The 23,316-nt window shown below is 40.6% G+C and overlaps 1 protein-coding gene across 1 annotated transcript in view; it reads right to left on the reverse strand.

The window, feature by feature from the left end:
- IPCEF1 (interaction protein for cytohesin exchange factors 1) overlaps window positions 1-23,316 on the reverse strand; it is a 55,303-nt gene that overhangs the window by 21,254 nt on the left and 10,733 nt on the right. The window contains exons 4-8 of the mRNA XM_087817784.1: window positions 14,955-15,028; window positions 13,397-13,468; window positions 7,995-8,053; window positions 6,572-6,660; window positions 2,370-2,739 (exon numbers count right to left, since the gene is read on the reverse strand). Of these exons, the coding sequence (XP_087673910.1) occupies window positions 2,370-2,739; window positions 6,572-6,660; window positions 7,995-8,053; window positions 13,397-13,468; window positions 14,955-15,028 (664 nt within the window). The remainder of the gene's footprint in view (window positions 1-2,369; window positions 2,740-6,571; window positions 6,661-7,994; window positions 8,054-13,396; window positions 13,469-14,954; window positions 15,029-23,316) is intronic.

Raw genomic sequence — 23,316 nt, forward strand, 5'->3', positions numbered from 1 at the left:
ACTCTGAACAGTATTTCAGGCACAGGATTTCAGGGCTTTTATTTTATTTTTTTAACTGACAGACAAAATTAATTAATAAAAGTCACAAAAATGACTTTTTTTCCAGCAACACACAAACACATATATGTTTAAAAACATGCAAAATACACAGTCTGGTTACTCAATAGTAGGTCATCAGAAACACAAGCAAAGACTGGGTTGCCGTTTCCATAGCAATGTCTTTATGTAGTTCAACTCTTCTGGGAATTTAACCAAATCCCCAGTAGCAGGAAAAAACCATTAGCTAAAATTTTGTAACATATGGCAACCGCCAACAAATCAGGGAATACTTTTATAGTCTCTCCCTTTGTACTGATAGGAAGACTTTCATGTCAAGCTGTTTGACGAAGCATACAGATTTTATTGGTCACTCAGCACTTAAATCAAAATTTAAAAATACAAGGCTTCTTCCTTCTTAGAATAAAAGAGCTGTTGGTACCCAGCCAGGCTCTGTAATGCATGCATTCCAAGAGTGACATTTGGACATGGGTAAGAACTTCACGCATCTTCCCATGACTCTCAGGTTATTTACCCTACGGACAACTCAATCTGCAGGTTATCTTCCGGGAAAGAATGCAAACAAAATTTGATTATCTATTTTGTTTTTGAAACCATCCTCACTCTAGGGTTGTGTGTGTGTGTGCATGCAAGTTTATAATTCTACCTTATGGCCCAGTGATTAATGTAAGAGTTTTTAGCAGGAACAGAATAGATGTGGCGCTTTTCATTATGTTCTTTAGTTTCACCACACCTGTATCTGGAAGGATCTTCTAAGAATCCAGTGAGAGGCCATGGAGTTGGAGATACTTAAATTCTCTCTTCAATATGGCTTTGTAAAAGCAAATACAATGAACAATATGCAATTACTATCCAAGGAAAATGGTCGTCTCAGAATAAGAAAACACGTCCAGTGCCAAGGAATGCATTCCTTTCCCAGGAGCACATTCTATTTTGAACTTTCTCAATGTTAAAAGGAAGTTTCTTAGGCTGAACCTAAAGCTACTTCCCCTTTACTCTCACTGCTGACCTCAGCTGTGTACTTCCAAGGAGATACAAGTTAAGCCCATAAGTCTACATGACAGCACTTTGCAAGCCCGAGGCCAGCGTGAATCTGTGTCTCCCATTCCTTGCAGTCCAAACTTGACTCTTCCCTGCCCCTCAGTGACCTCACTGTCATTCTCCTCCCTACTCTACCTCATTCACCTCTAGAAGTAGCTTATTTTGCCAATCACTTCATTCACTCTACTGTTTTAGTGTAAAGTAGAACGTTGGCCTAAATTAGAGGTATCAATTGAAAATGCCATCAGAGGCCAGGCAGGTAAGTCAACTGTGTGAAACATCACAGGAAGTGCTGATTTTGTGGTGATTGAACAATGAGTTCCCAGCTTGAGTATTCCAATTCATTTTCTTTAAAATACTGTACACATACACACAACACACAACACACACACATACACACACACACTGGGTCTGCAGTTGTAATCCTTGGCCTAAATTACTCTGGTAACAAACACTAAATTAATGGAATTCATCTAAAAATTTGAGAAATAAAAACAAACAAACACTTTCCCTAATTAGGCTAAGAGAGGCGAGAGGGTCACCTATGTCATCATGCCACTCTCGCTAAATATCATGGGAATGTAGCCAGTCAACATTCTCTGGACAGCACATTGAAAAAATACAAACCAAACTCATCACTGTGTCATTGCTCAATATCTTATATCAGGTAAGCTTGTTCTACGACAGAATGAATGAGGCACAGATCATCAGAAAAGACCCATCATGATTAAACCTAATAGTAAAAGAAGTTAGACTGAGTAAAAGGTGAGGACCCACCATCACAGAGCATTAAGAAGACTCATATTATTAATTTCTACGTTCCATTAGCTCTTTCCTTTGCTAAGACTTGATTTTTTTCAAAAGTATAAACTGTGCTCTCCTTCATGTTTGAAAGTCCTAGTGCTGCCCTCCAAAATGTTTGCAAATTGTCTGTCTTCCTGTTAACCACATGGACACCTTCAGGGACCGACTAGGGACCAAAAAAAGAGTCAAGCCTTTCCTCAGATTGGTAAAAAATAAATCACTATTTTATGATCACATGTCTCCAAGTCAACGTAAGCATTTGGTCAGTGGATAGAGCATGGCCTCAAAGCTGGAGTTTCCCTCATGCAAACTCCTCTGCAGAAACAGCTCCTTGGCTTAGCCCCACAAGACTAATTACCGAAATCACCGTTCACGACTTTAAACATTCTTTCTGCAAATTAACGTTAGAGCTCTGTGTCCACACCAAATTCATTCTCTAAAGAAGAGTAAACAATTTCTTGGCTTACCTCTGCCCATCGTCCTTGCTCCAGGGGGCTTGTCTGGGACAGTAAGATGGTCTAGGTTGCTACTCAATGAAGATGTGTCACCGCCAGACAGAGGAGGGTTCAGAAGTCCACTTTCTGACACGGCGAGGCTGTTCTCCGGGGCCCTCAGATTGTCTGCCTCTGAGGGTGCAGGTGGGTGAAGCTGCACAGCAACTGCTATACATTGTCCCACATCTTCAGTGGCAGACGAACTGTTAATGTCGCTCCAGGACTGTCTTTCTTTAGATAAAGAGGACAATGTGCTGTGTCTCTTTATGGTATTTTCCAGGGAAGAGCAGGAACACGATGTTTCACTAGGCTTGGGTGGAGATGAAGATGCCTGCTCTGCCGCCTATTTTGCACACATAAAATCAAAAAGAATAAAATAAATCATGATAAACCAGCATTCTCTACTTCTCATATTCAATGAAGGTGCCCCACTGTTTCAAAAAGTGGCCAATAATAAAACAGAATGGTTGACTGTTCCAAGAATTCTGTCCCAAGAATTTTGCAAGTTCTTTATTTACTCAATATGTGCCCAGTTTTCTACATACTAGACATGGATTATCAAATACTCAATAAGTCTACCTTTTTTAGTAGCATGACATTAAAATATCTAGCTAAGATACTAACTTATCATACACATCTTCTTAGTAATGATATATTTGTGAAGATATGAAAACTTTCCATTCAGGAATGTGTCAGCGAGCTTGGGAACCCATTACCCTAAATCACTCCAACCATTTCACAACTAAGAGATCAAAGACCCGTAATTCACTGAATAAAACCCCAGGTATCTGGAGAAAGTAATGCCCACCTGCCAAACTATCCAAATAAATGCCAGGAATAACTTACTCATTAGCAGGATCTATAAGCGAAATATTACAAAAATACCTACTCGGGCCCAGTCCTGACACGTTCCCCTATTGTGAGCTATTTTGGTAAAACCTGGCTTCCAAGTGTTCAGCTTCCTTTTCTGCAGAGACTAAGCTCAGGCATTTTCTGTTGCTCCTGCTGATGCTACTCTAATTAGATCACAGCAAAATGAATGTCTGAGCCCAAACTGCACACGATTGCTGCGGCACATTCCACAAGCTTCTCCGAACCTCAACACTCTGCAGGCATCAGGAATGTCTGTGGGCGGTATTCCCGATTAGGGCACCACTCGAACACAGCGCAAAGGCTTTCAATCCGTTCTCTCCAGCACTGTGCAACAGTTATAAATGTGATTTTAAATGTGGAGAAGAATAAACCAAAGAAGAGGGGGAGGGGGAAGGAGCGAGAAGAAAAACTGGAGAAAATGAGACAAGATTACATGTATCAGGTCAGAGGGAGTTTTCATGAGAAGAGAAACTGACAAAACATAAGTCAAAGCGAACCCGGGGCGCCCCGCAGAGGACCCCACACGGGAACGTGCTTTACAGACAGCGTGGTGCTCAGTCACCGCTCACTATTTCCACCCTCCTGCAGCGACAAAGAGCTGTAGCCACATGTCAAACACAAAACTCCTAGCTCCGTGCCTTCCCCACTGCAAATGAAATGAAGGTAGAAAGGAGGGGCAGTCACACCCTGTGTGGCTAACTGGAGCCCATCCTCCTAGTATCAGTTCAGGGGCAAGCTCCTCCCAGAAGCCTTCTCTGGGGACCCCAAGGCAAGGAGGTACCTCTGCCTGATGCTCCCGGGAGCACTTCTGTCATACCAGGTGGCATATAATTTTATCTGTCAACTGACACTGTAATTGCTGATTGACTTGTTCATCTTTGCTGGTGTTCCTTGAGAACGGGCTGCTTTTCATTGTTTTCGCATCTCCGTTTGTTGCATCTGTGCCTGACACATAGTTGGTCACAAACTAATGCCAACGAAGAGCAGACAAGAGAGCCAGCTGTATGAAGAAAACCAGCCCTGAAATTTTTACTAGGCCTGTCAAAAAGCTCCCATTTCTAATTTCTCTGTTAATAAATGGATGCCCTATCCGCTATCCACCCTGTGAAGCCTTCTCAAGAAAAAGAAACAAACGAAAACCTCCTGTTCACTCATGGAAGACCCTGAAGTGCAGAGTGTGATTCAGCCACTAGATGCAGAGGTCCAAATGGGTCTTGTGCTGAAGTCTTCCTGCTTATCTTTACTTGATAGCCATTAGAATGATTGGATTTTTTTAAAATATATCTTTCTGGATACTGAATTAAAATTTTAAGTCAAGATTTTAAAACTTTTGAGAAAATTCTCCAGAATAGTATGATTTTATACTTTTGAGTGCATCATTCCAAAATGAAAATTTATTGCCCAAATTTTTTTAAAGCAAGAACTTGGGGGTGGTGGGTATTTTTTTCACCTAGGCTTGAACAGCTCAGTCAAAGCTAGACTCTGCTAGATTGAGCCAAAACAACAACTCGAGTCACACTCTGGATAAAAGTTACTATGATTTTTTTAAATTTTGTCTGTTTAAATAAAAAGCTTAAATGTTATTTTAAGCAAGTGTCTTACATGTCTGCTTTTCAGAAACAAGAAGAAATAAAAACAAAATCTGCCTGGGAAAGATGCAAGAATGAGGAAAATATTCTATTTCTAAGAAAAATAAAATCTAGCTCTTCAATATTTATCTATCTCTAACATATTTCTTCAGGAAAAAATGCTAGCCTCAGTGGCCTTCCAAAAAATGCTCAACATAGAACTCAAAGACATAACACTTGATTGATGACTCCAAACTTGTAAAGAATCCTCCCACTTCAATGACGTAACTTACTGGCCTCATAAGCACCCCTTCAATTATTTGTTTTAAAACAGCATTCCCTGCAACATCAAGTAAGGCTGTCATTGCACAACGCAACTGAGCCGTGAGCATTCACCTAAGATAATTGGTTGCATTTACTTTCATCAAGTAAAATCGTAGGTCCCTGACAATGCTTTTAGTAAATTAATCTGTGATACCAATTTTCCATCAAGAAAATGAAAATCACAATATTTTAGAACTAAAATAAATCATGTAAGCATCATATATGAGGCACTATGGGAAAGAGAGAATTTCAGGAAGAGATGGAGAGAGAACCAACCAAATCCTTGTATATTACAGGTTAAAATAAGAGAGAGAAACAGAAAGAGAGAAAAAGAGAGAGAGGAACAGAGCGAGAAAGTAAGCTGAAATATCTGTTTCTTTATTAAATCTACAAGGAACATCTAGGTAAGACCTACTCAACTTCCCAAGAAGCAATAAAGGGTCTCCCAGTAAGAACACTATTAAAAGCTGAGAGACACTGTAAGGTCTAAAGATATCATATGTTTGATATAGAAAAAAATAAAAGGTTTTTCTAAATTCAGAAACTGATTTTAAAAGAGGAAGACTACATTAAGAAAAAGCTATGAACGTATGAAGAAAGGATAGATTGCAAGACTAGTTCAAAAACTGGTCAAAAATTTACCATATTCAAAATTTAATTTTATTTATATCTTGCTTAATTTTGGCTAATCCTATTTAATAGAGATTTTAGAAAACCATATTCATTCAACATATTTATTTCTGGTCTTGCCTGCTAGCCAAATAAATTAGAAACGTGACCATAATCCTGCACTGACAGAGGGTAAAACAGTAGAGGTCATTGTTTAAATGATATTTAACACCTTAAATCCAGGAACTGGCAACACACAAAATTAACATCCATTGGATGCTTTCAAAGTTTAGAATCAAACCTGGACTTTTCTCCAGTGCATATGCAGATTCATTTCACATGCAGATTTAATGCACTAGTCCCACTCCTGGCTCCCTGCTCCCTTTCTGACTCTAGTTTCCTCCTATTGTTATCTTCGGCCCCTTTAACTCATTTCCCATTGCAGCACATGCACCCAGCAAGCACTCCAATTCTCTCTGAGAATAAGTAGGGTATAAATAAACGTTATAAAGCAAGCCTATTCGAGCCCTGGCCTATCACCAGGAGCCCTTCACATCACCATGGATCCTCTGAGAATGGCACATCCGTGGGTCACGCACAAGTACTCCCAGTCTGTCATTCCAGGGTTGCCATGGAGAAGGCTCAGAATCAGCACCCTGAGAATTGCACTTGCTCTGTGGCAAGTATCTTAATTTAGTCTGTTCCAAAAATTTATCAGTCAAGGTAATTTCTATCCCGTTGGAAGGAGTGACAGCCATGCACTTGATCAACGAACAACAGACTACTGACGTCGGTACATACCAAAGGGGACACGGTCTCCGCCGAGCAAGGAGGGGCTGCCGCCTCCATGGCCACTTCAGGGTCGTCCGGTTCACTCTCACTGTAGCACTCTAACAAAAACGAAAAGCCCTCTGTTTCAGCGCCGCTCCCACTTGCTCCAGATGCGTGAGCAGAGGTTTGTCCACCTGGCTACTGTGCTCCCGGCCCACTCAGAAAGTACTTATCTAGTGAGCTCCCGGGTGCAAGCGGGTTACAGAAGAGGGGAAAGGAAGGGCCACATCAGGGTTTCTGTCCCCAAGGAGCGCCCAGCACACGCAAGGGGACTAACTGTAGCTCAGGCAAAATGAAATAATTCCTCAAGGGATGGGAATCATTTACAAAGGGCGCATGAAGTCAGTAGTGATTAATTCTGATCACAGGAATCATAATGAGCTGAAGTTGGAAAAAGTAAACTGTCACTGCTACCAAGAGTGATGTTAGTACCCGGCCAATGGTGCAGGCCGAGCCAGGTACATGGAGCCCCTAAAAGAGATGGTGGGAAGAGAAACTGAACCATCCCTTGAGGCCGTATCATGGAAGGCCTTATGCACTGGGATGAGAGGCTTTTATGTAGTTATTCCTTTGCCTTGCAATCTATAAATGTACGTTAAAACTAGAACGATCTACTTTAGGGAAAATAGGACCAGGGAGATAGTTAGGACATTGATTGCACAGTATTGCAATGTACCTTTTTATTGTTTTAAACCAAGTTGCCACTTTTCTATTTCTATACTAAGACCGTTTGATTTTCTTATCCAAAGATAAAACTCCCTAGTTCCAATGCCGGAGTTTTACGGGGTTTAAGCATTTCAGAATAGTATCAGCTCCACAACCCTGGCACCTCACGCCTCCTTCATTTCCATATTAAGGAGCATTGGCACCATTAAGAAGCATTAGACACCTGTACATGGGAACCCTGAAAGCCACTGACCGAGCTAAAGGACTGAGACTCGGCCTGTGTCCCAATCTGACCTTCAGCTTCCTAATACAGACTCTGGGTTATTATTCTCAGCACACATGTGGTGGAAGTATTAAAATACCAGAAAGGAAATAGTGGGATGAAAGTTATCTGTCTAGATCATGATGAGATGGTGCCTATGAGTAAGAATCCAGTAAGTGGGGCAATAAAAGATTTGCATTGGCAATTGCTGGAGATGTCACTGAAGCCTACAGCTGCTAACGAGTGGGTGAAGTGTGAACATCATTCGCAGCCACCAGAGGAAGCTCTACTCTACTCTGGTGAATCTGTGTGATTATGTTTCTACATATTTTCAGATCATTTTAAATGCCAAAGTCTGTTTCATTAGGACAGGACTATGCCTAGAACTTGATGTCATGTTTTTATCTTATTTCATTCTATTCTAATTTTCTTGCTAAATTTTCAGAAATTTAACAGAGAACATACCTTCGTCCTTTGTAGTGGAGTCTTGACGGATTACAGATAATCCAAGCTTGTTTAACCACCTAAAAATTTAAATAGAAAATAAATGTTTGACCATAGAGAATAGTCATCCACTTATTCACCTTTCCCCTGGACCCCAAAGGAAGGTTTCTGGGCCAGACTTTATAATAAAATTGAGTCATAATTCTACAGTCAGTCTAAACATTCCCAGAAATAGCATAAATTTGTGGTATCAAAACCGAAGACCTCTGGTTTCACAATATTTTTTTTACTGGAGGCATTCTTTGCAAGGAAAGAAAAGAAATGAGGTGTCCCATTATCCATTTGGCTGCTGTAGGCAGCTACATTACATATTCTAAATATGTGAACAGATACATCTTTTGCAATTGTACATTTGAAATTTTTAGCAACCATGACAATCTTTATTATTGTTTACCAACTTAGCCATTAAAATTTTATCTGTGTAATTCTTAAAGTGTCCATTTATTTCACACACAAAAATAAAGATGATACATTTTTAAACCAGGATTTTTATAATAATCAGTAAAATATCTGGCTAGAGCTGGACAGGTATTCATAAACAGGGGAAAATATTAATTCCTTAAAGAATTTCATGTAAGGTAAAAATTGTCAATGTCATCTCTTCTATTGATTTACCATTTTGTTGGCAATGAATTCCAACTAAACATCAAAACAAAAATAGAACTAGACAAACCTTAAGGAATTCAAACTTAGCTTATGACTTCCAGCTACTATAGTTCCTTCTCAAGGGTTTTGCTAGGAACATATTTTATAACACTAATTTTTAAAAGATATAAAATGTCTTCTTCATATGCCCCTAACTATACAACCTTCTATTTAAACGGAAATTATTATTTTGGGTCAGTGATAATGTAAGCAATTTATTTTCCACCTCTTTCTAGTTTTCTGTATTTTAAAAAAATATCCCATATTGTGTATTATTTTTGAGAAACCAGAGCATTTAGTAGTGGCCTAAGTCTACCAATCCCAACAAAATAACAATAACAATGCTATGCACTTAGAGATTCACTTATACTTTTCACCGTGACAGAAGTATTGCACATTCCCAACAGTCAATAAAATAGGAATCTTTACCCAGTGCTCCACCTGCCACAGCCTTGCTGCATTTTTCACAGAAAATGTATAATACATTTCATTTTTTTAAAATGAGTGCAATAGGACTACTTACAAGGAAAAGATGAGCTCTACCCAGCCTCATTTATGAATCCCCTTTAGCACCATGAGAAACATCTACACTCTAACACTGGAACAATACCTGGGCCCAGATCACGCCATAGGAACTGGAAAATGTTCATCATGGCCCAACAGAATAATAAACGAAACAAGGAAACAGGAAATCGCAGAAAATACGAATGGCCAATACACATATGGAAAAAATTCTCAGAGTCAAAGGAGTTCTGGGTAATGCATATTCCAACACAAGAAAATATATTTCACCACTAGCTGCACAAAGATTTTAAATATCTCTGATTTCTAGAATTTAGGAGAAAACATTCTTATCCTTTGTTGAGTTGAACATGAAAACTGATACAGCCAATTTTAAGCAGCTAATTCCATGATACTATTCAAAATGGAAATAACTGTCCCTTTTGCCCAACAAGTCTAACTCTAAGTTTCTAGCCTACAAAAACACACGTCATGACACAAATAAATGGGGAAGAATGTTAATTCAACAAGCCTTGCAATGGCCAAAAGAAAAATAACATTAATACAATATAATAGCCCATCAAGAGGAAAATGGATACATAAAGTATGACACTGTCTCCCCTGGTACCATGTTGTAATGGAGCTAATAACAAGGCAGATGTGGGCCTTGTAATGACCTGGAAAACCCCTACCATCCTGTGAAGCGGAAAAAGAAAGTCAACACAACATGTATGGCCTAACTCAATGTACTTTTAAAATTATATATTTGTATATATGCACAAATAGTATGCGAAGAAAGCATCAGGAAAGAGATACAATATACTGCTCAAAGTGGCCAATCTAGGGAGAGAAGTTGGGGATATGGGAAGGTTTTCCCTTTGCATACTTCCGTAGTATATGATTCTGACCAGAATATGTTTTATGTATTACCTAACTAAAAGAAATACTGAAAGTACATTTTTAAACACTAATCAGGCAAAGCACAATGAATTTAATGGTTCACTTTTAAAATACCAAAATAAACCAATTCTTAGCTTATACATAATTTCATAATTATATAAGCTGATCCTCCCCTATAAAAGCATCCAAAAGTGAAATAGACCAAAAAATGTTAACATATTAAGACAAAAATAGTTTTAAATTGAGAATGCCTGAAACAAGCAAAGGCATTGCTAAGTTCCTTCCAGAACATGGAAATACAGAAACATAGCACAATGGAAGAGTACTGACAGTAAAAAAAGATTCCTCTAAGCCCTTACTCAAGAAACCAGGCCCTGCCCGGCCGGGCGTGGCTCAGCGGTTGAGCATCGACCTGGGACCCAGGGGATCGCTGTTCGATTCCCCGTCAGGGCACGTGCCCGGGTTGCGGGATCTGCACCCAGCAGGGGGTGTGCAGGAGGCAGCCGATCGATGACGCTCATCATTGATGTTTCTATCACTCTCTCTACCCCTCCCTTCCTCTCTCTGAAAATCAATAAAGATATATTTTTTTAAAAAAAGGTCCTTTGAATTGCCGTTATTAGTTACTTGCTGTGAAAAACTGGTGACTGATTAGAATCTTGTTTGACTGTTCTGTTCCAGAACCCACTGGCTTAGAGTACCTCCTTTGCTAAGAACGTTTTTTCAAACATCGAGGCAATAGAATATTTTCTATCTGTGGCTAAATAGATGGATGCACAAAAAGACTGATATTTACATAAAAGATGACAGATGTTTCCTGGGAGTTTGTTGTATGTTGACTTGACATGAATGTGTGTGTTGGAGAAACACAGTGTTAAGAAACTGATGTACAAAACAAGAACATTCGTCCCACAAGCACCGTGGGAGAAAGGCAGCTACCACCAGCCTTAGCTTAGAAGCCAGCCCTTTCATTTCCCTTAATTACCTAGCCCTGTCCTTATCAATTGAAGGTCCCTTCAGAATACACAGCTTTTCTATTCAGCTTAATTGTCTTTCCCTTCATCGTCCCTGAGAGAAGTGTCACCATCCAAAACTGCATTTTCCCAAGGAGGAAAACTCCTAAAACAGGGCTCATCCCCCCAAATGCCCCTCCCTCCTTCCCTGGCATCTCGGCATCGCACTAAGAGACGCCCAGGTGCATTATGTCCTGGCTCAGACGGGCCACATCAGCATAAAGGAGGCCCTTCAGGTGCTATCGCAGGACTGAGCGCATGCATAACCTGTCGGGGGAAGTTAACCTGAAGGCCCAAAGAAGTTCTGCATTCTCGCTCTTCAGAAAAATAAAACTGAATAATGATATTATAAATAAGAGAAATTATGATACATTTGGGCACAGACTAAAGGGGTCATTTATCTATGAGTGGCCATATGGCCGATTTTCAACTATAAAGGTCATTCACAACTATGGGATCAGGATACCTTACGTTCAAATTTCAATTTACATCTTTTTGTAAGCTGGAAAGATAAATGCTAACACAATTTCAAGTAAAATGAACAGATCTTCACAGCACAGACAGGCAATAAGATCTTTGCTTTGGTAACTCTGAAAGGCTTCGGTCTAATAGCCAACCAGGCAGAGTGTGTATGTCTTAGGGAGAGCTAATATTCACGCAGCTCTGCTTCTCTTAGAGCTCTGCAAAGGGAAAGCATGAAAAGTGACGATAAACAGACTAGAAATATAAACTGGAGAAGAGGGTGAGCAGGGAGGGAAATAAGGCAGATGTGCGACTCAGAGAGCAACTCCGCCTGAAATGTAACAGGTCTGATAACCTTGGAGGGTCTCACGCTTGTGCTAGTTTACCGATATATTTTGCTAGGCCAGGAGAGCAAGTCACCAGGTAACAAAGCACTTAGCACTAACTGTTTCCCTGCTCAACTCAGTCTCCCTGGTCCCGTGGGAGAGAAAACAGAACCACAGTGAAAGAACCAGCCACAGGATGGGTAGGAAGGGTGTAGACAGGAAGGAAGCCGGAGATACAAGATGCTGTTTGAGAGAAGCCAGGGACAGCTGGAGGCTATGGGGGGGGGGGGCATTTGGGGTTATTTGATGGCTCAGCTCCTGACTATCCTAGGGCTCCAGGTGCTGCTAGGCAATACACTCAGCCTTCCACACACCTCTTACCCACCTAGGGCTGGCTAATCAATACAAATAAAAAGTGAAAAATAAAGAGCTTTGACTATGAAGTTTTTTTAAAATCTTCTCCTTTTGTGTATCTGCTCTTATTTTTTTTCAGACGCTTGAGAAAGCCAGGAAGGAAAAGCTAAAATCAGAAAGAAGGAAGAGACAACTTCTCTCTTTGTCCAAGTACATAAAAGACTCATTTGAAAGACTCCATTGTCAGTGCCTTGCCTCGGTATTTCTAACACTGGGTTTCTCAATAAAGAGTGTTCTGCCTTCACAGGCGGGGTTGTGGTGGGGAGATGAGTGTAGGGAGCCAGTGAGAATGCTTCTAGCTAGACAGGGCTGCTGGGGGGGCGGATATCCTCTAAGGGTGTGTGTGGGTGTGGGGGGGTTATGCCATAAACTCTATGAATGGAGGAATTATTCTGTATTCTTTATTTCTAGTGCCTAGGATCTGCTACAATGGGACACATAGTAGGTGTTCCATAGACATATTTTAATTAGTTGCATAAGGTAATAAAACACACCAAGAATTCTGCAAATTCTTAAATTAAACATAATGCCCTCTGATGTCTCAAGCAGGTAGTACTCTATGCATATACTCCACTTATTTAAACAGAGCAAAGGGGAAACAGGAATTTAGGGACATAAAACTTCTGTTAGCTATACTTGGAGCAAGAATGTTCTGCAAGTATTAGAGATTGTACGTGGAGAGGTGATAAACGCATGAATCATCATGATAATCACAGAGCACATGAAGCGCTGTAAAGATCGGAACTCTGAAAGCTGTGATCAGTTATATAATACTTTCAAGCCTTTCTCCCTGTGACACTGATTCTCATTTTAACATTTTCTTATAATGGCTTGTCTCTTCCTTTCTCAACTTCGTGGTTCCCTCAGAAGAATCTCATTACACCTTCCTAAAATAGCCATTTGGATACAGATAGTTCTCCAAAACCCTTCCACATGCTAGAAAAGAAAGCAAGGAGACCCTACAGCTGCTGAAAAGGTTAACCCTTAAAGCAGCAGAAATAAATGAAACGGTAATGGATATGAACAGATGCTTAACGCCCAGCACCTGACCAAAGTCAGTCTATTCCCACAACGGCTGGGTTTAGCGATTTCCTCTACTCACACGTTCATTTCCTGCGTATTCTCGGCTGCAAAATAGAAGGTCTTGATCTGAGGATGGCTGATCTTAAAAGCACTTGAAAGGAAAAAGCAGAGACACATAAGAAATTAGTGTTTGTAATTGTCAGTGGGTTTGGAAACATGTAACTAAGTCAAATGTAAGTACGGTAAGTTCATTCGCTTTCTTTGTAAATTTACGAAAAAGAATTTAGTCACATTCAATACCTACTGTCTAATCTCTATTTCATCTCAAAAACAGAGGGTTAATCTATTATGTCATAACATCCAGAACAGGATGGAGTCTTGGCTGATCAATAGCTTCTATTTAAAGCACATGGGCATATTCTTTAATTTTCACTTACTAACTACTTTGCTATAGAGACAATAAATTAAAATACAGAGTGACAGAGGTGCCACTTCAAAACACGTAGAACAACTCTTTCAAGAAGAGTATTAATTCAATCAAATATGTTCAAAAATTTACAGGAAAATAACCAAGCATAGAACTTCCCCACTGATAACCCATCAAAAACCTGATCTGGCCACCCTCTAGTAAAGAAAAAATATAAAGTAGACTTTTCATTTAAAATAAAAGTGTAAAACATTAAAGATAACAAATAATAGAGTGTTTCCCCTTTATCGTTTAGATCGGAAGTCCTACGGCACACGGGCAAGGGTATTTACAAATGGTTTGGTCAAAACTGCAAGAATCATCGCGAACTCATGTATCGCAGGGTACATGCAGCTCCACCAGGGTGGCAAAGGCTGAAACTAGCACCAGTTCACTCTTTTTCTTAGAAACAAATCAGTTGCTGCTACGAGTAACATAGGCCACTAGGAAATGCCCTTTTCTAACAAAACATGAAAAGATGTCAAAGGCAGAGGAAGAACAGGAAAAAAGTGACAAGGACACATGGAAAATGCAGCCAGATGCCATCAAGAGCACTTGACTGGGAGTCCAGGTAGCTGGACTAGAGCCAGCCCTCCCATGAGCTCTAGGCAAGTCCGGACCTCTTGGTAAACTGAGGACCATGGCTGGTGACTGGTTTCTGTTCATTCTAAAACCTTTTGGATTTAAATTATATCAGGGTGTAATCCCCAAGTCTAAGACAGCTCAAGAATTTTCAACTGCAAGGGAGCTACTGAAAATTCTATTCTACTATAAACTAAGAAAAAGTGACGGGTCTTGCCATCATGCAGACGGCTCTGGAGAATTTTGTTTAACTAGTGATTCTCTTCATAGGACAAAACCTTGACATCTGACCTCCCTGCCAGTTCTGGAAGGGAGCTTGTTTTTAATTCTATCTCAGGCACAGTCATCAACACATGCCGTGCCAAAGCTCCATGGGGTTCTCAAATCCATCTGCTCCACAAAATGAAATTCCTGAAAATAAGAGGTGAAAAGCTCCTATTATTGTTTAGGGTTCCAACCCATAAAGCTCAAAGTTCTCAGACACTGAGTGTCACCTTCATTAACTCCCAAATCGCCGCATCTCCCAAGGAACTTTATGAATGGCTCTCATCCCGGCTCTGAGCTTTGTGGAAAATGATAGACAACTTACTGCTTTTTTTTGCACTCAGATGCTCTCTCCACAGTGAAATCGGGCAGGTTTACGAATCCGTCGGCTTTATCTGCCTGAAACACATGCATAGCATATATGTGAACAAATGCATTAGCCCTAGCAGTTCGTTTACTGAGATTACATACACTGAATAAAGATGGAATAAATGAAATGAAGGAGAGACAACAGAAAGCTCCCTGAGTCAGCACTGGACTTACCCCAGATGCACATTTTATTAGAGAAATTCATATTCTCCTATAGAGTCATCTAGAAGCTTTCCATGCGTAGTAACATGACACAGCTTAGGGATGGCCAAGGGATGGCACCCAAAGGACCTGCCCTGGCCCTTCCTCTCTCCCACCCCATCAGAGCTCTGCTTCCTGCCGAGCCTGTAGACACCCCCAGCATCATTCTCATCCGACCCCCACAGTTAGCCCCAGGGCATAAGGTGGAACCTAGTTAGCCCTGGCCCAGAGCGTGGGGACAGGCTTGCCTCCGGAGTTAGTAAATCAGTGTTCATATTATGCTCTACCACTTACTGGCTGTTATAAGACTTAAATGAGTTCAGGTAAATAAAACACTTAATGAACAACCAACAAACATTATTTCCTCTCCCAAGGCTGTAGGAAGTTCCTTGGGGAATAGATCACAGAGTCATATCAGGGAAAATCTCCGTTCCATAATTGACCCCTAGGAGTTATTTCTACAAAGGAAAGACTCCAGAAGAAAGTGACACTTTTGAGGCATAATATAAAGGCCACTTTAAAACATCAATATTTTTATAGGACATGTAATCATTCTTCCACCTCTCAAAGAATTTGTAATATTTACAATATGGATAAAATTTAACTGAACCACAAGGAGGCTAGATTGCTTATCACAGACAGAACCCAATTCTCCTTCCATCTACACTGGTGTCTGAGTGGAGAAGTACAGACCCCAAGACCAAACATAAATGAGTCAGTGGGTATCGGGAGATAAGCAAAAATTGATTTTGAAACTACAATCTTCATTTTTAAAATCAGCTCGCTATTAAGTTAGCACCATGGGTGCCCTTACTTTCCTTCATCATCTGTCTCTTCCCCTTATTGCCATCTAGAGTGCACCTTGCACTCTTTTCTTCAGAAAAATTAAACTGAATCATCCAACCCTATGCCTGTCCCGTCTTTTCTCTCCTACACGAGTCAATTTACCATACGCATCTGTGCAGTAAATCTTCCCTTCATGAGCAAAGGCATTTTCCACTGTTCTGAAGCAAGATGTGCTCAAAATCCAAGATAACTGTGTCAAAATTGTCTTTGCTTATTTGACTTGCAGAAAAAATGCCTCCAGAAAAGATCATCTCAGTGGGAAAATCCCAAAGGGATGTGAGCTTCTCGCCTTCCTCCCCCTTTGTCCCCTCCTGCCCCTCAGGTCCCTGGCCCCTTACCATGCTAACCAACACAGCGCTCTCGACGCATCCCTCCTCTTGAGAATCCCTAACTTTCTGAAGAGTTCCTTGAACGCTCTGCACTGGAGCCCCTGCACCTCCCTCTGCAGCCTGAGGTCATAAAAACATGTCATCTCGCCAGCAGTTGGCCACCGAGGGCACTGGTCGTACCGAGCCTGGGCCTACGGTGAAGCGAGACGGGCTTCCCACCCTGCGTCCGACGCCCTGCGCCCCGGAGAGCTGCCCCACCGGCCAGCCCAGCCTCCCTCCCGCAGCGCTGGTGTCCTTTGTCTCGTGGAGTCTCCCTTGCACTTGCTGTCACTAGGCAGCAAGACGTACACATCTTTATCAGAACTGTTAGGGTCACACATTCCCTTATTCAGCACATGTATCTGAGCAGCTCCTCTGTGTCGGGCACTGTGAGATGTGGGGATGTGTCAGTGAGCAAGCGGACAGAGATCTTCACTCTCAGTGGAAAAAGAGACAATAGCTCAACATAGAAGCACATAAATTACATAGCGTGTTACAGGCAATGACTGTTATGGAAAAAAGTAAAGTTGACCGAGGTAAAGGGGTCCTTTAGGAGCAGGTTGCCTTCTGCTCCTAGGCTTCTAATGCCCTTCCCACCTCGCTCCCCTAGAACTGTCCCCAGGATATCAACTCAGGTGTTACCTTCTTCAAAACTCTCCCTGTTTCTCTCAGGCTGGAGCAGGTGCCCTCTCCTCGGCACCCAGCACCAGGGGTGGGCTTCACTTACATACTTCTCTTCCTATATTTGGTTATCTGTTTATTTGTCTGTTTCTCCAATAGACTGTGAGTACTTTGAAGGAAATATTTCTGTCATTTATATTATAGCATTAATACTTGGGACAAAGTAAGTATTCAAAGCCTGTGAAATAAAAAATGTTTTATAAATGAATGAATGATAAGGAACATTGTCTTTTTCCTCTGACAATAAAGTACTAAAATGAGATGCAGAAGCCACTTTGGAAAATCAGTTTAATAGCTTCTAAAATATATAAACATATAATTACCATTTAACCCAACAATTCTGCTCATAGGTATCTACCCAAGAGATATGAAAGCATACACCCACACAAAGATTTGCATGCAGATACTATAGCAGCATTGTTCATAACAGACAAAAACTAAAAACAATTTAAATGTCCGTCAACTGATAAATAAACAGTGTAGTATATTCATACAATGAAATATTGTTTAGGGAAATATGGACACATGCTAAAAACATAAATGGACCTTGAAAACACTTTGCTAAGTGAAAGGCAGATACAAGAAACCTGTATAATTCCTGTATAGGAAATGTAGAGAAAAGGCAAGTCTATGGAGATAAAAAGTAGAATGGTTATTGCCTGGAGTTGGGGGCGGGAATGGAGATTAACTATAAATGGGCATGGAGAATTTTATTGATATATTGAAAATGATTTAAAATTGATTTATTATGATGGTGTCATCACTCAATAAACTTACCAAAAATTATTGAATTAAAAGTTTAAATAGGATGAATTTTATAACATACAAAATATATTTCAATAAAGCTGTTTTTCAAAATATGAGATGCAGGGAAAGTTTGGGGAATGAAAAGCTCTGAGTGAAATCCTGCCCATTTGCCCATCAGTAAGACCCAAAGAAGGGGAAGTCTGAGGTCCCTGACAATCTGCTTATGACTCAACATGTTTGCTGAGACATTAGACACAAAATTGCTTTACTATTTCTTATAGTCTATGGTTCAAGCCTAACTATGGCTTTAATTTTGGACCACAGGAATTTTAGAAACAAAAACATTTTACATGAAATCTGCCACACTTCAGACATATTTTTTAAATTGACAAAAACAGGACATCAAATTTTAATATTTAAATACAAAAATTAGTGTTCATTGCCATCAAAAAGTTTGGCTTTTTCACACTACAAATACATGGCAAAATAGACAAAATTACATAACTATCTACATAAATCAGGAAGGTAGAAGGGTAGACCTAGAAAAATAAGAGTGATGTATACGTTTCAAAGGCTAAGTCAGAGAAGACCCAACCAGCAACAGATGAAGTATAATAGAAGAAATTATTACGTATTTCATGGCTAAAATAAAAAGTACTTCCTATTCTCAGTGAAATCATGTTACCTTGATTCAAAGAAACCTGGTTTTTTTTTTACACTAATAATACTGAAATCAAGAGGCATCTTAGAATCTATATGAATTTTCATGTAGCATTTCCCCTCAAAACCTGTTATTAAACAAATTACAGGTATTTAAATAAAAATCATCAATTTGAGGGAAAAATAGTTTTAAAAACAAAATATAGATTTTGTTGTAATATGCTTTTGTGTTTATGTGTAAGTATGAATTTAACATTCTTGGAATTACGTTAGATAAAATATGAGGTGACCCCATGACTATCAGAATCAAGAGAAGCTACAAACTCCAGTTCTCCAAATAGGCCCACGGTTTGCTCAGTTCTGCCCTGAAGCCCCAGCACATTGGAAACCAGCAAAGTCCAAACTCTAAGCAAAGCTGCCCATTCTCATTTCACCTGGACAGTTGTCAACAAATTCTAATGGGATACACAGACTTGTGAGCTGCCAGAGAAATCTGAGTTATAGTCTCTGAAACACAAGCCTAAAATAAACAAAGATGGAAGAAAAGAAAATGTAAAGTCAACTGTGAAGGTTCTAGCTCTACAGAGAAACAGTCTCAGATACAGCTGGTGGTGATGCAAAAGGGAACACAATGCACGGAAACTGGGCAGTAACTACCAAAAATGCAAGTTCCCTCTGACCCAGGAATTCCACTCCTAGGATCTGTCCTAAATATAATGATGTGTAATGACATGTGCATTGCAACATCTGCAGCAACAAAAAAAACAGTGTAAGGAATCCAAGTGCCTATCGTCATGAGGGGACTGTTAAATAAACTGTGGCATCCACATACAATGAATAATTATTTTAAAATGACATATATACACATAGAGTAATCTCCAGGACATGGCAAAAGAAAACATAAGATACAGTACAATAGATACAGACTGCTAATTCTGTGTAAGAAATGAGAAATAGGCTATGCCTCAGTAGGCACACTTGCTTATATCTACAAAAAGGATCCATGGAAAAATAAAACAGAAACAGAAAACAGGGAAGGAAAGAGAGCAGAGGAATGAAAGCAAGATATACCTGGTTGCAACTTGTAATACTAGGTTGACTTTGGCATTGGGGTAAATGATATCTACTAAGAATAAAATAAAAACAAACCAAAAGCAGAAGTAATTCCTAAAATTAAATAACAAACAGAAACCAATGAACCTAACCAATGAATATAAGACGGTGACATAACCCCCAGGAATAACAGTGACTCCACGGGACAGTGGAGCAGAGAATCTCCCACACACAGTGCGCTATGGCCTGAGGACTGTTAGAAGTGACATTATTGTTTTTATTTACATGGTTTTAGCAGTTTCTCCGCACCTTTCCCCCACCCTAAAATGGCATTTAACCTCAGTGTTCCCTCCTGCTCTCCACAGGAGAGCGCGACACTGCTGGGTTCTGACCGGCGCTTCCTTTGAGAAACGGGACTGGGAAGGCTACATCCCAGCAGCCTGCGCCCTGAGGATTCCTGGCCCAGCAGGCAGGGCGGAGCCGCCAGCGCTGGGCTGTGCCAAGTACCGCGAAGGAACCGAGGAAAACTGATTTCTTGTTTTGTTTTCTTTCCTATTCTTCTAGGTGTCAGAAGCAGACCTGGCAGTGAGAACGCCCCAAGTTCTTTTAACAACTGTAACATGGAACAGCAGCTAACATTTACTGAGACTAAGCATAGGCCACCGAGATACTACCAGCTCAGTCTTCAAAGGAAAGTTAGTCATATCCAAGTGCCAGAGTTTAGGAGACGATCAGTTTCTAATCTAGACAACAAACTCGATGGGCACTATACAATGGGAAAGTTACATAGTGTGACTGAAGTGACAGACCTCAGGCCAGAACCCAGAAGTCAGTTAAATGATTCTAAGCAAGAGATTGAAAAACGCCTTCAGTCCCAACTTGGAGCTAAAATAAGAGAGAATTTGAGTCAATGGATGGCACAAAGAAAGGCCCCTGGATTTGGTATCAAGTATCTCAATGCAAACCACCTACTGTGTGATCCCCGGCAGAGCAAGCACCTAACCTCTCCAATCAGCATCCACACAGTGGGACAGCAGGTAGAGCCCGCGTCTTGAGGTGAACTAGACTTCACACAGGTGTAAACTATACTGTTAAATTGTTGAAACTAAAAAAACTCAGATTTTATTATTTCATTATCTGATAAGAATTGGGAAAGGAATGAAAAGAAAACAAAGGAGAAGGAAAGTCCCAGAAACACAAAGGTGAAATAACATGTTTTTACTCCCGCCATCGGCGGCTGAGCCCTCTGAACAGCTGCTGTGGTCTCAGCCTTCCCTGGCTTCTTTGCCTCAGACTGATCACTGGAAAAATATTTTAAATTCTTTAGAGAACAAAAATGTTAATAAGCTTACTATATCCTTCATACATTATTTAGGGTGTGTTTTTATTAAAATGTTGTTGCATTTGGTTGCATCTAACATTACCCTATGACTATGATGGGATTTTGACCAAAAGATATTTTATTCTTACAAATGCCTAGAAATAGAAATTCTACACCAAAAACATTTCATAAATGTTTTTGATAAATAAACAGAAAGGCCCAACTTCTTATAGAAGCCACAGATTCCTGGCATTATGAAAGTGGGCTGAAAGTGTCGCTGGTGGTAACTGTGATGGCTCGGAGGATGCTGAGGCTCCAAGACGGGGAGAGGAAAAGGCTCTGAGGGAAGCAGGCCACTCCGAGCTGGCACTGCTGGTGACCCTACCACATGCCCTCGGCCTGACCACCCAGGGCACACAGGCCAGACTTCCACTCACAGCCCCTGCATCTCTCTGCGGGGGGCTGCCCTGGCTGCTACATCCCACTCCTCCACCTGTGCTGACCGCTAAAGAGTCACTGCTTCCGGATGAGTCACTCAAGCCATGACCAGAGGACTTGGTCTAGACATACCCCAGGCCCCCGCCCGTGGAAGGAAAGCCGAGGTGCGTGTTTTCAGGGGCTCTTAGAGTCCCCAGCAGAACGAAGCTTCAGCTACCCCCGGTCATAATCTGTTTGCTAAGCAGAGCTTTCTTAGCTAATTCTCTACTCTTTCTCACTTCCCCATGCCCTTTCCAAGCATCTCTGGTATCACTTCCCAAATAAACTACTGGCGCCCAAATTCTCTTCTCAGGGTCTGCTTCTGGGAAACCTGACCTAAAATGCCATTCCTTTGCAAGAAAACATCTCTCCTCATGGTTCCCACTGATGAATGGCCCAGCTGCTGGGCACTATAAGCCCTCCTCACTGTTTCCTCCTAAAAATCCCTCAAGGATGGCCACCTCCCCAGCATACCAGGTCCTATTTCAGTGTGCCCAGGAAGTCACTGGCACCCTGCTCTAGGATTTGCCAGTCAGTTCTCCTGGCTCGCCATGCTTCTTACATTCTCCCATTCTCTCCTTATGGAGTCATGTTTTAAGTGAAACTAAGTTACTAGTAAACTCTCTGGTAGTCTGATATATGGAGATAGTCACTACCTTCTGAAATACCATTTTCAAGAAAAATTAAGATGAAAACCTCACAATGTAAAAGAATATTGTGTTACCGTTGTCTACAGCATAAGATTCTTAGCACGCAGGCCATTTGGGATCTGACCTCGTCCAACTTGATCTCCCACCTGTCCTTTAGAAACCTTAAAATCCTAGAGATAATTTTCACCCACATAGGGTTGCTCTCTTCAGCAACATGGTCAAAAAAAAGGGAAAGAAGAGCACTAAAACAGACTGGAAATTTTAAATGAGTAAGAAGGAAGTTGATTAAATCTCACTATTACACAACGAATTAAACCTCTTTCTATCTAATAAATTCTATCTACTATCCATGCTTAGGGCAGGAGTGAGGACGAGTTAATAAAGAAACACATTTAAGAAAAGCAAAAATCTGGTACATTCACTTTCAATATTAAAAATTTAGAAGAAATAAAGAATAAGGTCATTTTTCTTAAAACCACAGTTAGTAAGTATAATACATAGTCTTACCTTCACACAGTGTATATTAAATCTTCCCATACTTCTTTCAAATCTCTTCAAACTGTTTTCATGAGTTTCACGATTGCTATTAAGATGCTACTCGACCACAACAAAACAAACAGCTTGACTAAAAAATGAAAAAAGACATTTCTCCAAAGAAGATATACAAATGGCCAAAAGACCCATGAAAACATGCTCAAGGTCAATAATCATTAGGGGAATGCAAATCAAAACCACAATGGGATGCTACTTCACACCCGTTAGAATGGCTACTATCAAAAAAAAAAAAGTAACAAGTGTTGGTGAGGAGGTGGAAGAACTGAAACCCCTGTGAACAGCTGATGGGAAGGTAAAATGGTGCGGCCACGGGGGGAACAGTGTGACAGCTCAAAGAATTAAAAATAGAATTATCATAGGATCCAGTAATTCCACTTCTAAATACAAAACCAAGAAATCAAAATGAAAGCAAGGGACCCAAGAGATATTTGTACACCCACGTTCATAGCAGCACTATTTCGCAATAGCCAAAATGCAGACACAGCCCAACAGATACACATGAATAAACAAGATGCGGGAGGTACACACGATGGAATACTATTCAGCCCTAAAAAGAAAGGAAATTGTGGCCCGTGCCACAACATGAATGAAATCTGAAGCCATTAGTGAAATGAGCCAGACACAAGAGGACAAATCCTGCATGATTCCACTTACATGAAGAACCTAGAGTAGCCAAAGTCATAGTACAGAAAGTAGAACGGCAGTTGCCTGGGGCTGAGGTAACAAAGAATGGAGAGTTGCTCAGCTCAGAGTTTCCAT

The sequence above is a fragment of the Miniopterus natalensis genome, chromosome 5 (assembly GCF_054644295.1).
Source record: "Miniopterus natalensis isolate mMinNat1 chromosome 5, mMinNat1.hap1, whole genome shotgun sequence".
Lineage (NCBI taxonomy): Eukaryota > Metazoa > Chordata > Mammalia > Chiroptera > Miniopteridae > Miniopterus > Miniopterus natalensis.